Source organism: Oncorhynchus clarkii, chromosome 14, assembly GCF_045791955.1.
Source record: "Oncorhynchus clarkii lewisi isolate Uvic-CL-2024 chromosome 14, UVic_Ocla_1.0, whole genome shotgun sequence".
Lineage (NCBI taxonomy): Eukaryota > Metazoa > Chordata > Actinopteri > Salmoniformes > Salmonidae > Oncorhynchus > Oncorhynchus clarkii.
The window spans coordinates 28,734,719-28,749,125 of record NC_092160.1 but is presented as its reverse complement, the minus strand read 5'-3'; the positions used below and the strand labels follow the sequence as shown (position 1 = coordinate 28,749,125).

Sequence of the window (14,407 nt, the reverse complement as noted above, 5' to 3'; positions counted from 1 at the left end):
ACTCTACCTACCTATAAAGACAGACAGTAGTATAGCCAGCAGGCTGAGTGTGTGTACTCTACCTACCTATAAAGTAAGACAGTAGTATAGCCAGCAGGCTGAGTGTGTGTACTCTACCTACCTATAAAGACAGACAGTAGTATAGCCAGCAGGCTGAGTGTGTGTACTCTACCTACCTATAAAGTAAGACAGTAGTATAGCCAACAGGCTGAGTGTGTGTACTCTACCTACCTATAAAGTAAGACAGTAGTATAGCCAGCAGGCTGAGTGTGTGTACTCTACCTAGCTATAAAGTAAGACAGTAGTATAGCCAGCAGGCTGAGTGTGTGTACTCTACCTACCTATAAAGTAAGACAGTAGTATAGCCAGCAGGCTGAGTGTGTGTACTCTACCTACCTATAAAGTAAGACAGTAGTACAGCCAGCAGGCTGAGTGTGTGTACTCTACCTACCTATAAAGTAAGACAGTAGTATAGCCAGCAGACTGAGTGTGTGTACTCTACCTATCTATAAAGTAAGACAGTAGTATAGCCAGCAGACTGAGTGTGTGTACTCTACCTACCTATAAAGTAAGACAGTAGTATAGCCAGCAGGCTGAGTGTGTGTACTCTACCTACCTATAAAGTAAGACAGTAGTATAGCCAGCAGACTGAGTGTGTGTACTCTACCTACCTATAAAGTAAGACAGTAGTACAGCCAGCAGGCTGAGTGTGTGTACTCTACCTACCTATAAAGTAAGACAGTAGTATAGCCAGCAGACTGAGTGTGTGTACTCTACCTACCTATAAAGTAAGACAGTAGTATAGCCAGCAGGCTGAGTGTGTGTACTCTACCTACCTATAAAGTAAGACAGTAGTATAGCCAACAGGCTGAGTGTGTGTACTCTACCTACCTATAAAGTAAGACAGTAGTATAGCCAGCAGGCTGAGTGTGTGTACTCTACCTACCTATAAAGTAAGACAGTAGTATAGCCAGCAGGCTGAGTGTGTGTACTCTACCTACCTATAAAGTAAGACAGTAGTATAGCCAGCAGACTGAGTGTGTGTACTCTACCTACCTATAAAGTAAGACAGTAGTATAGCCAGCAGACTGAGTGTGTGTACTCTACCTACCTATAAAGACAGACAGTAGTATAGCCAGCAGACTGAGTGTGTGTACTCTACCTACCTATAAAGTAAGACAGTAGTATAGCCAGCAGGCTGAGTGTGTGTACTCTACCTACCTATAAAGACAGACAGTAGTATAGCCAGCAGGCTGAGTGTGTGTACTCTACCTACCTATAAAGACAGACAGTAGTATAGCCAGCAGACTGAGTGTGTGTACTCTACCTACCTATAAAGTAAGACAGTAGTATAGCCAGCAGGCTGAGTGTGTGTACTCTACCTACCTATAAAGTAAGACAGTAGTATAGCCAGCAGACTGAGTGTGTGTACTCTACCTACCTATAAAGTAAGACAGTAGTATAGCCAGCAGACTGAGTGTGTGTACTCTACCTAGCTATAAAGACAGACAGTAGTATAGCCAGCAGGCTGAGTGTGTGTACTCTACCTACCTATAAAGTAAGACAGTAGTATAGCCAGCAGGCTGAGTGTGTGTACTCTACCTACCTATAAAGACAGACAGTAGTATAGCCAGCAGGCTGAGTGTGTGTACTCTACCTACCTATAAAGACAGACAGTAGTATAGCCAGCAGACTGAGTGTGTGTACTCTACCTACCTATAAAGTAAGACAGTAGTATAGCCAGCAGGCTGAGTGTGTGTACTCTACCTACCTATAAAGTAAGACAGTAGTATAGCCAGCAGACTGAGTGTGTGTACTCTACCTACCTATAAAGTAAGACAGTAGTATAGCCAGCAGACTGAGTGTGTGTACTCTACCTAGCTATAAAGACAGACAGTAGTATAGCCAGCAGGCTGAGTGTGTGTACTCTACCTACCTATAAAGTAAGACAGTAGTATAGCCAGCAGACTGAGTGTGTGTACTCTACCTACCTATAAAGTAAGACAGTAGTATAGCCAACAGGCTGAGTGTGTGTACTCTACCTACCTATAAAGTAAGACAGTAGTATAGCCAGCAGGCTGAGTGTGTGTACTCTACCTACCTATAAAGTAAGACAGTAGTATAGCCAGCAGACTGAGTGTGTGTACTCTACCTACCTATAAAGTAAGACAGTAGTATAGCCAGCAGGCTGAGTGTGTGTACTCTACCTACCTATAAAGTAAGACAGTAGTATAGCCAGCAGGCTGAGTGTGTGTACTCTACCTACCTATAAAGTAAGACAGTAGTATAGCCAGCAGGCTGAGTGTGTGTACTCTACCTACCTATAAAGTAAGACAGTAGTATAGCCAACAGGCTGAGTGTGTGTACTCTACCTACCTATAAAGTAAGACAGTAGTATAGCCAGCAGGCTGAGTGTGTGTACTCTACCTAGCTATAAAGTAAGACAGTAGTATAGCCAGCAGGCTGAGTGTGTGTACTCTACCTACCTATAAAGTAAGACAGTAGTATAGCCAGCAGGCTGAGTGTGTGTACTCTACCTACCTATAAAGTAAGACAGTAGTATAGCCAGCAGGCTGAGTGTGTGTACTCTACCTACCTATAAAGTAAGACAGTAGTATAGCCAGCAGGCTGAGTGTGTGTACTCTACCTACCTATAAAGTAAGACAGTAGTATAGCCAGCAGACTGAGTGTGTGTACTCTACCTACCTATAAAGTAAGACAGTAGTATAGCCAGCAGGCTGAGTGTGTGTACTCTACCTACCTATAAAGTAAGACAGTAGTATAGCCAGCAGGCTGAGTGTGTGTACTCTACCTACCTATAAAGACAGACAGTAGTATAGCCAGCAGGCTGAGTGTGTGTACTCTACCTACCTATAAAGTAAGACAGTAGTATAGCCAACAGGCTGAGTGTGTGTACTCTACCTAGCTATAAAGTAAGACAGTAGTATAGCCAACAGGCTGAGTGTGTGTACTCTACCTACCTATAAAGTAAGACAGTAGTATAGCCAGCAGGCTGAGTGTGTGTACTCTACCTACCTATAAAGACAGACAGTAGTATAGCCAGCAGGCTGAGTGTGTGTACTCTACCTACCTATAAAGTAAGACAGTAGTATAGCCAGCAGGCTGAGTGTGTGTACTCTACCTACCTATAAAGTAAGACAGTAGTATAGCCAGCAGGCTGAGTGTGTGTACTCTACCTACCTATAAAGTAAGACAGTAGTATAGCCAGCAGGCTGAGTGTGTGTACTCTACCTACCTATAAAGACAGACAGTAGTATAGCCAGCAGGCTGAGTGTGTGTACTCTACCTACCTATAAAGTAAGACAGTAGTATAGCCAGCAGGCTGAGTGTGTGTACTCTACCTACCTATAAAGTAAGACAGTAGTATAGCCAGCAGGCTGAGTGTGTGTACTCTACCTACCTATAAAGTAAGACAGTAGTATAGCCAGCAGGCTGAGTGTGTGTACTCTACCTACCTATAAAGACAGACAGTAGTATAGCCAGCAGGCTGAGTGTGTGTACTCTACCTACCTATAAAGTAAGACAGTAGTATAGCCAGCAGGCTGAGTGTGTGTACTCTACCTACCTATAAAGTAAGACAGTAGTATAGCCAACAGGCTGAGTGTGTGTACTCTACCTACCTATAAAGTAAGACAGTAGTATAGCCAGCAGGCTGAGTGTGTGTACTCTACCTACCTATAAAGTAAGACAGTAGTATAGCCAGCAGGCTGAGTGTGTGTACTCTACCTACCTATAAAGACAGACAGTAGTATAGCCAGCAGGCTGAGTGTGTGTACTCTACCTACCTATAAAGTAAGACAGTAGTATAGCCAGCAGGCTGAGTGTGTGTACTCTACCTACCTATAAAGACAGACAGTAGTATAGCCAGCAGGCTGAGTGTGTGTACTCTACCTACCTATAAAGTAAGACAGTAGTATAGCCAGCAGGCTGAGTGTGTGTACTCTACCTACCTATAAAGACAGACAGTAGTATAGCCAGCAGGCTGAGTGTGTGTACTCTACCTACCTATAAAGTAAGACAGTAGTATAGCCAGCAGGCTGAGTGTGTGTACTCTACCTACCTATAAAGTAAGACAGTAGTATAGCCAGCAGACTGAGTGTGTGTACTCTACCTACCTATAAAGTAAGACAGTAGTATAGCCAGCAGACTGAGTGTGTGTACTCTACCTACCTATAAAGTAAGACAGTAGTATAGCCAGCAGGCTGAGTGTGTGTACTCTACCTACCTATAAAGTAAGACAGTAGTATAGCCAACAGGCTGAGTGTGTGTACTCTACCTACCTATAAAGACAGACAGTAGTATAGCCAGCAGGCTGAGTGTGTGTACTCTACCTACCTATAAAGACAGACAGTAGTATAGCCAGCAGGCTGAGTGTGTGTACTCTACCTACCTATAAAGACAGACAGTAGTATAGCCAGCAGGCTGAGTGTGTGTACTCTACCTACCTATAAAGTAAGACAGTAGTATAGCCAGCAGGCTGAGTGTGTGTACTCTACCTACCTATAAAGTAAGACAGTAGTATAGCCAGCAGGCTGAGTGTGTGTACTCTACCTACCTATAAAGTAAGACAGTAGTATAGCCAGCAGGCTGAGTGTGTGTACTCTACCTACCTATAAAGTAAGACAGTAGTATAGCCAGCAGACTGAGTGTGTGTACTCTACCTACCTATAAAGTAAGACAGTAGTATAGCCAGCAGGCTGAGTGTGTGTACTCTACCTAGCTATAAAGTAAGACAGTAGTATAGCCAGCAGGCTGAGTGTGTGTACTCTACCTACCTATAAAGTAAGACAGTAGTATAGCCAGCAGGCTGAGTGTGTGTACTCTACCTACCTATAAAGTAAGACAGTAGTATAGCCAGCAGGCTGAGTGTGTGTACTCTACCTACCTATAAAGTAAGACAGTAGTATAGCCAGCAGGCTGAGTGTGTGTACTCTACCTACCTATAAAGTAAGACAGTAGTATAGCCAGCAGGCTGAGTGTGTGTACTCTACCTACCTATAAAGTAAGACAGTAGTATAGCCAGCAGACTGAGTGTGTGTACTCTACCTACCTATAAAGTAAGACAGTAGTATAGCCAGCAGGCTGAGTGTGTGTACTCTACCTACCTATAAAGTAAGACAGTAGTATAGCCAGCAGGCTGAGTGTGTGTACTCTACCTACCTATAAAGTAAGACAGTAGTATAGCCAACAGGCTGAGTGTGTGTACTCTACCTACCTATAAAGTAAGACAGTAGTATAGCCAGCAGGCTGAGTGTGTGTACTCTACCTACCTATAAAGTAAGACAGTAGTATAGCCAGCAGGCTGAGTGTGTGTACTCTACCTACCTATAAAGTAAGACAGTAGTATAGCCAGCAGGCTGAGTGTGTGTACTCTACCTACCTATAAAGTAAGACAGTAGTATAGCCAGCAGGCTGAGTGTGTGTACTCTACCTACCTATAAAGTAAGACAGTAGTATAGCCAGCAGGCTGAGTGTGTGTACTCTACCTACCTATAAAGTAAGACAGTAGTATAGCCAGCAGGCTGAGTGTGTGTACTCTACCTACCTATAAAGTAAGACAGTAGTATAGCCAGCAGACTGAGTGTGTGTACTCTACCTACCTATAAAGTAAGACAGTAGTATAGCCAGCAGGCTGAGTGTGTGTACTCTACCTACCTATAAAGTAAGACAGTAGTATAGCCAGCAGGCTGAGTGTGTGTACTCTACCTACCTATAAAGTAAGACAGTAGTATAGCCAACAGGCTGAGTGTGTGTACTCTACCTACCTATAAAGTAAGACAGTAGTATAGCCAGCAGACTGAGTGTGTGTACTCTACCTAGCTATAAAGTAAGACAGTAGTATAGCCAACAGGCTGAGTGTGTGTACTCTACCTACCTATAAAGTAAGACAGTAGTATAGCCAGCAGGCTGAGTGTGTGTACTCTACCTACCTATAAAGTAAGACAGTAGTATAGCCAGCAGGCTGAGTGTGTGTACTCTACCTACCTATAAAGTAAGACAGTAGTATAGCCAACAGGCTGAGTGTGTGTACTCTACCTACCTATAAAGTAAGACAGTAGTATAGCCAGCAGACTGAGTGTGTGTACTCTACCTACCTATAAAGTAAGACAGTAGTATAGCCAGCAGGCTGAGTGTGTGTACTCTACCTACCTATAAAGTAAGACAGTAGTATAGCCAGCAGGCTGAGTGTGTGTACTCTACCTACCTATAAAGTAAGACAGTAGTATAGCCAGCAGGCTGAGTGTGTGTACTCTACCTACCTATAAAGTAAGACAGTAGTATAGCCAGCAGGCTGAGTGTGTGTACTCTACCTACCTATAAAGTAAGACAGTAGTATAGCCAGCAGGCTGAGTGTGTGTACTCTACCTACCTATAAAGTAAGACAGTAGTATAGCCAGCAGACTGAGTGTGTGTACTCTACCTACCTATAAAGTAAGACAGTAGTATAGCCAGCAGGCTGAGTGTGTGTACTCTACCTACCTATAAAGTAAGACAGTAGTATAGCCAGCAGGCTGAGTGTGTGTACTCTACCTACCTATAAAGTAAGACAGTAGTATAGCCAGCAGGCTGAGTGTGTGTACTCTACCTACCTATAAAGTAAGACAGTAGTATAGCCAGCAGACTGAGTGTGTGTACTCTACCTACCTATAAAGTAAGACAGTAGTATAGCCAGCAGACTGAGTGTGTGTACTCTACCTACCTATAAAGTAAGACAGTAGTATAGCCAACAGGCTGAGTGTGTGTACTCTACCTAGCTATAAAGTAAGACAGTAGTATAGCCAACAGGCTGAGTGTGTGTACTCTACCTACCTATAAAGTAAGACAGTAGTATAGCCAGCAGGCTGAGTGTGTGTACTCTACCTACCTATAAAGTAAGACAGTAGTATAGCCAACAGGCTGAGTGTGTGTACTCTACCTACCTATAAAGTAAGACAGTAGTATAGCCAACAGGCTGAGTGTGTGTACTCTACCTACCTATAAAGTAAGACAGTAGTATAGCCAACAGGCTGAGTGTGTGTACTCTACCTACCTATAAAGTAAGACAGTAGTATAGCCAGCAGGCTGAGTGTGTGTACTCTACCTACCTATAAAGTAAGACAGTAGTATAGCCAACAGGCTGAGTGTGTGTACTCTACCTACCTATAAAGTAAGACAGTAGTATAGCCAGCAGGCTGAGTGTGTGTACTCTACCTAGCTATAAAGTAAGACAGTAGTATAGCCAACAGGCTGAGTGTGTGTACTCTACCTACCTATAAAGTAAGACAGTAGTATAGCCAGCAGGCTGAGTGTGTGTACTCTACCTACCTATAAAGTAAGACAGTAGTATAGCCAGCAGGCTGAGTGTGTGTACTCTACCTACCTATAAAGTAAGACAGTAGTATAGCCAGCAGGCTGAGTGTGTGTACTCTACCTACCTATAAAGTAAGACAGTAGTATAGCCAACAGGCTGAGTGTGTGTACTCTACCTACCTATAAAGTAAGACAGTAGTATAGCCAGCAGGCTGAGTGTGTGTACTCTACCTACCTATAAAGTAAGACAGTAGTATAGCCAGCAGGCTGAGTGTGTGTACTCTACCTAGCTATAAAGTAAGACAGTAGTATAGCCAGCAGACTGAGTGTGTGTACTCTACCTACCTATAAAGTAAGACAGTAGTATAGCCAGCAGGCTGAGTGTGTGTACTCTACCTACCTATGAAGTAAGACAGTAGTATAGCCAGCAGGCTGAGTGTGTGTACTCTACCTACCTATAAAGTAAGACAGTAGTATAGCCAGCAGGCTGAGTGTGTGTACTCTACCTACCTATAAAGTAAGACAGTAGTATAGCCAGCAGACTGAGTGTGTGTACTCTACCTACCTATAAAGTAAGACAGTAGTATAGCCAACAGGCTGAGTGTGTGTACTCTACCTACCTATAAAGTAAGACAGTAGTATAGCCAGCAGGCTGAGTGTGTGTACTCTACCTACCTATAAAGTAAGACAGTAGTATAGCCAACAGGCTGAGTGTGTGTACTCTACCTAGCTATAAAGTAAGACAGTAGTATAGCCAGCAGGCTGAGTGTGTGTACTCTACCTACCTATAAAGTAAGACAGTAGTATAGCCAGCAGACTGAGTGTGTGTACTCTACCTACCTATAAAGTAAGACAGTAGTATAGCCAGCAGGCTGAGTGTGTGTACTCTACCTACCTATAAAGTAAGACAGTAGTATAGCCAGCAGGCTGAGTGTGTGTACTCTACCTACCTATAAAGTAAGACAGTAGTATAGCCAGCAGACTGAGTGTGTGTACTCTACCTACCTATAAAGTAAGACAGTAGTATAGCCAACAGGCTGAGTGTGTGTACTCTACCTAGCTATAAAGTAAGACAGTAGTATAGCCAGCAGGCTGAGTGTGTGTACTCTACCTACCTATAAAGTAAGACAGTAGTATAGCCAGCAGGCTGAGTGTGTGTACTCTACCTACCTATAAAGTAAGACAGTAGTATAGCCAGCAGGCTGAGTGTGTGTACTCTACCTACCTATAAAGTAAGACAGTAGTACAGCCAGCAGGCTGAGTGTGTGTACTCTACCTACCTATAAAGTAAGACAGTAGTATAGCCAGCAGGCTGAGTGTGTGTACTCTACCTACCTATAAAGTAAGACAGTAGTATAGCCAGCAGGCTGAGTGTGTGTACTCTACCTACCTATAAAGTAAGACAGTAGTATAGCCAGCAGGCTGGCTGTAGTAATGGCCGACACGGCAGCACATTTCCAGCTGCAGTACTTAGACGGCTTATTGAGCTTGAAGGCAGAGCGGGAGAAGGTGTTTCTGGGTAATAGGCGAGGGGGCGGAGAGTAGACAGTCCCAGAGGTCAGAGGGTAACCAGGAGAGGAGCTACTGAAGAGAGGGGTCGTCCCCGACGATGTCTTAAACAGGAAGTGCCTGAAGAGAGAGAGGGGAGAGAGAGAGTAAGAAGAAAAGAGAGGTTTGTTTTAGTTGGACAGAAATTCTACACACAGAGGTTCAAAACACACACAGTCAAAACACAAATAAACCCCAGAGAAGCCAACTGGAGAGAGAGAAGTTGAGAATGGAGAGAAACAGAGAGATATGAGGTCAGAGACTGAGAGTGGAGGGGAACATAGAGATATGAGGTCAGAGACTGAGAGTGGAGAGAAACAGAGAGATATGAGGCCAGAGACTGAGAGTGGAGAGAAAAAGAGAGATATGAGGTCAGAGACTGAGAGTGGAGGGAAACAGAGAGATATGAGGTCAGATATTGAGAGTGGAGAGAAACAGAGAGATATGAGGTCAGAGACTGAGAGTGGAGAGAAACAAAGAGATATGAGGTCAGAGACTGAGAGTGGAGGGAAACAGAGAGATATGAGGTCAGAGATTGAGAGTGGAGAGAAACAGAGAGATATGAGGTCAGAGACTGAGAGTGGAGGGAAACAGAGAGATATGAGGTCAGAGACTGAGAGTGGAGAGAAACAGAGAGATATGAGGTCAGAGACTGAGAGTGGAGAGAAACAGAGATATATGAGGTCAGAGACTGAGAGTGGAGGGAAACAGAGAGATATGAGGTCAGATATTGAGAGTGGAGAGAAACAGAGAGATATGAGGTCAGAGACTGAGAGTGGAGAGAAACAGAGAGATATGAGGTCAGAGACTGAGAGTGGACGGAAACAGAGAGATATGAGGTCAGAGATTGAGAGTGGAGAGGAACAGAGAGATATGAGGTCAGAGACTGAGAGTGGAGGGAAACAGAGAGATATGAGGTCAGAGACTGAGAGTGGAGAGAAACAGAGAGATATGAGGTCAGAGACTGAGAGTGGAGAGAAACAGAGAGATATGAGGTCAGAGACTGAGAGTGGAGGGGAACATAGAGATATGAGGTCAGAGACTGAGAGTGGAGAGAAATGGAGAGATATGAGGCCAGAGACTGAGAGTGGAGAGAAACAGAGAGATATGAGGTCAGAGACTGAGAGTGGAGGGAAACAGAGAGATATGAGGTCAGAGACTGAGAGTGGAGAGAAACAGAGAGATATGAGGTCAGAGACTGAGAGTGGAGAGAAACAGAGAGATATGAGGTCAGAGACTGAGAGTGGAGAGAAACAGAGAGATATGAGGTCAGAGACTGAGAGTGGAGGGGAACATAGAGATATGAGGTCAGAGACTGAGAGTGGAGAGAAATGGAGAGATATGAGGTCAGAGACTGAGAGTGGAGAGAAACAGAGAGATATGAGGTCAGAGACTGAGAGTGGAGGGGAACATAGAGATATGAGGTCAGAGACTGAGAGTGGAGAGAAATGGAGAGATATGAGGCCAGAGACTGAGAGTGGAGGGAAACAGAGAGATATGAGGTCAGAGACTGAGAGTGGAGAGAAACAGAGAGATATGAGGTCAGAGACTGAGAGTGGAGAGAAACAGAGAGATATGAGGTCAGAGACTGAGAGTGGAGGGGAACATAGAGATATGAGGTCAGAGACTGAGAGTGGAGAGAAATGGAGAGATATGAGGCCAGAGACTGAGAGTGGAGAGAAACAGAGAGATATGAGGTCAGAGACTGAGAGTGGAGGGAAACAGAGAGATATGAGGTCAGAGACTGAGAGTGGAGAGAAACAGAGAGATATGAGGTCAGAGACTGAGAGTGGAGAGAAACAGAGAGATATGAGGTCAGAGACTGAGAGTGGAGAGAAACAGAGAGATATGAGGTCAGAGACTGAGAGTGGAGGGGAACATAGAGATATGAGGTCAGAGACTGAGAGTGGAGAGAAATGGAGAGATATGAGGCCAGAGACTGAGAGTGGAGGGAAACAGAGAGATATGAGGTCAGAGAAAGAGAGTGGAGGGAAACAGAGAGATATGAGGTCAGAGACTGAGAGTGGAGAGAAACAGAGAGATATGAGGTCAGAGACTGAGAGTGGAGAGAAACAGAGAGATATGAGGTCAGAGACTGAGAGTGGAGGGAAACAGAGAGATATGAGGTCAGAGACTGAGAGTGGAGGGAAACAGAGAGATATGAGGTCAGAGACTGAGAGTGGAGAGAAACAGATAGATATGAGGTCAGAGACTGAGAGTGGAGGGAAACAGAGAGATATGAGGCCAGAGATTAAGAGTCAATTGTTTACAGATGTGAAGGAAATACGCATGCACGCATGCACGCACGCACACACACACACACACACACAGACACACACACACACACACACACACGTCCCACTGGGCACACACTGGTTGAACCAACGTTGTTTCAAATAAATGACGTGGAACCAACGTGGAATAGATGTTGAACTGACGTCTGTGCCCAGTGGGGTTGTGCCCTTCCCCAATTTCACCTTTAAGGAAACTTTAATGACACCTTTCCACTGCGTTATTTTCTACATCCTTGGTCTGAGTAGAGTTCCAATTCTGATGGTAACAACTCAAGTTCTCTCTAAACCTACCTCTGTCCTCTTTAACACCCTCGCTCTCTCTTTCTCTCTCATCCATCTCCCTCGCTCTCTCTTTCTCTCTCATCCTCTCCTCTCTAGCTTCCTTCCATCTCTCCTCTCCTTCTCTCTACCTTCCTTCCACCTCTCCTCTCCTTCTCTACCTTCCTTCCATATCTCCATCTTCCTTCCATTCTCCTCTCCTTCTCTCTACTTTCCATATCTCCTCTCCTCTCTACCTTCCATCTCTCCTCTCCTTCTCTCTACCTTCCGTCCATCTCTCCTATCCTTCGCTCTACATTCCTTCCATCTCTCCTTCTCTCACCTTCCTTCCATCTCTCCTCATCTTCTCTCTACCTTCCTTCCATCTCTCCTTCTCTCTACCTTCCGTCCATCTCTCCTCTCCTTCTCTCTTCATTCCTTCCATCTCTCCTCCTCTCTACCTTCTTCCATCTCTCTTTCTCTCTACCTTCCTTCCATCTCTCCTTCTCTCTACCTTCCTTCCATCTCTCCTTCTCTCTACCTTCCTTCCATCTCTCCTTCTCTCTACCTTCCTTCCATCTTGTCCATCCCTCCCATTTTTACCCATCATACTTTTCATCTGCCCACTCCTTCTCTCTTCTCTGGTTGATATCTCCTCTCCTTCCTCTCCCCCTCTCATCTCCTCCCCTCCTCTCCTCCTCTCCTCTCCTCCTCTCCTCATATCCCCCTCTCCTCTCCTCCTCTCCCCATCTCCTCTACTCCTCTCCTCCTCTCCCCATCTCCTCTACTCCTTTCCCCCTCTCCTCTCCTCCTCTCCCCCTCTCCTCTCCTCCTCCCATCCCTATAGAGGTAGAGACAGAACTAGGACCAAACTGAGTAAAAATTACACAAAAAAACACTCCCAAAACCTTCAACATGCGTCCTTTATCATGTACGCACGCACACACGCACACACAGGCACACGCACACACGCACACACGCACACACACACGCACGCACGCACGCACGCACGCACGCACACACACACACACACACACACACACACACACACACACACACACACACACACACACATGCACACACTTACTTTAGCTACAGTCCCCCAGGTGGTCTGACAGAACAAAGCCTTTGTGTTTGTGTGACAGATGAGACAGTCAGGGGTCAACACACTGCTGCAAAGCTGACTGCAGTGTGTGTGTGTGTGTGTGTGTGTGTGTGTGTGTGTTTGGGGGGAGGGGGGGGGGCTGATCACCAACAATGATGAGACAGCCTATAGGGAGGAGGCCACAGACTTGGCTGTGTGGTGCCAGGATAACAACCTCTCCCTCAACGTAATCAAGACAAAGGAGAGGATTGTGGACTACAGGAAAAGGAGGACCGAGCACGCCCCCATTCTCATCGACGGGGCTGCAGTGGAGCAGGTTGAGAGCTTCAAATTCATTGGTGTCCACATCACCAACAAACTAGATTGGTCCAAACACACCAAGACAGTCATGAAGAGGGCACAACAAAAGCTATTCCCCCTCAGAAGACTGAAAAGATTTGGCATGGGTCCTGAGATTCTCAAAAGGTTCTACAGCTGCACCATCCAGAGCATCCTGACTGGTTGCATGACCGCCTGGTATGGCAACTGCTCGGCCTTCGACCGCAAGGCACTACAGAAGGTAGTGTGTACGGCTCAGTACATCACTGGGGCCAAGCTTGCTGCCATCCAGGCCCTCTATACCAGGCGGTATCAGAGGGAGGCCCAAAAAATTGCCAAGGACTCCAGCCACCTTAGACATCGACTGTTCTCTCTGCTACTGCACGGCAAGCGGTACCGGAGCGCCAGGTATAGGTACAACAGGTTTCTTAACAGCTTCTACCCCCAAGCTTCTAGTCCTGTGACAGTTAGTCAGATGGCTACCCAGACTATTTGCATTGTCCCCACCCCAGCCCCATTTTTACACTGCTGCTACTCACTGTATATTTTCTATGCATAGTCCCTTTACCTCTACCTACAGTATATGTACATATTAACTCAAGTACCTCCTGTATATAGCCTCACTACTGTTATTTTATTGTTGCTCCTTAATTATTTTGTATTTTTACATTTTTACTAGTTATTTTAGATTGTTTTACTTCAGTTTATTTGAGTAAATACTTTAACACTTTTTTTCTTAAACCTGCATTGTTGGTTAAGGGCTTGTAAGTAAGCATTTCACTGGTAGGTCTGTTGTATACGGCGCACGTGACAAATACAATTGGATGTCACTTCTTTCCCACCTCCTCCACCTCCTCCACCACCTCCACCTCCTCCACCTCCTCCACCACCTCCACCTCCTCCACCACCTCCACCTCCTCCACCACCTCCACCTCCTCCACCACCTCCACCTCCTCCACCACCTCCACCTCCTCCACCTCCTCCACCTCCTCCACCACCTCCACCACCTCCACCTCCTCCACCTCCTCCGCCTCCTCCACCTCTATCTGTCTCTGGTAGACGAACAGAAAAATAGAGAGAGAAAGTTGAAGCTATAATGCTCATTTGAACAGACGCTAATATACACACTGACAGTGGTGACTAAAAGCAAACTAATTACTGAGGGTTTTGGAGAGTGTGTGTGTGTGTCTATATATATATGTATATAGATAGATAGATCAACTGATCGATATAGAGATAGATAGATAGTGTACCTGACCATTGTGACTGACCACAAATAAGAAAACCCTTCACTATGTACACTCAATTTTAAAACTTTTATGAGTGTAATGTTTGCTAATGTTCCCCTTGTTAATATACATTTTGTTTATTGTCTCTTCCATTTGCTTTGGCAATGTAAACAGATGTTTCCCATGCCAATAAAGACCTTTGAATTGAATTGAATTGAGAGAGAAACAGAGAAAGAGAGAGTGACAGATAGAGGGATACAGAGTGTTCCATTGGTTTAATTTCTATGTGAGCAGAATCCACTCCCAGTATTGTAAAGGAAGTGTTGTTGTCAATAGATGGGACC

At 44.9% G+C, this 14,407-nt stretch overlaps 1 protein-coding gene across 1 annotated transcript in view; it reads right to left on the bottom strand.

The window, feature by feature from the left end:
• The window catches only part of LOC139366483 (teneurin-2-like), a 353,763-nt gene that overhangs the window by 118,792 nt on the left and 220,564 nt on the right, over positions 1–14,407 (bottom strand). Inside the window, exon 5 of the mRNA XM_071103997.1 lies at positions 8,702–8,940. Within this exon, the coding sequence (XP_070960098.1) occupies positions 8,702–8,940 (239 nt within the window). The remainder of the gene's footprint in view (positions 1–8,701; positions 8,941–14,407) is intronic.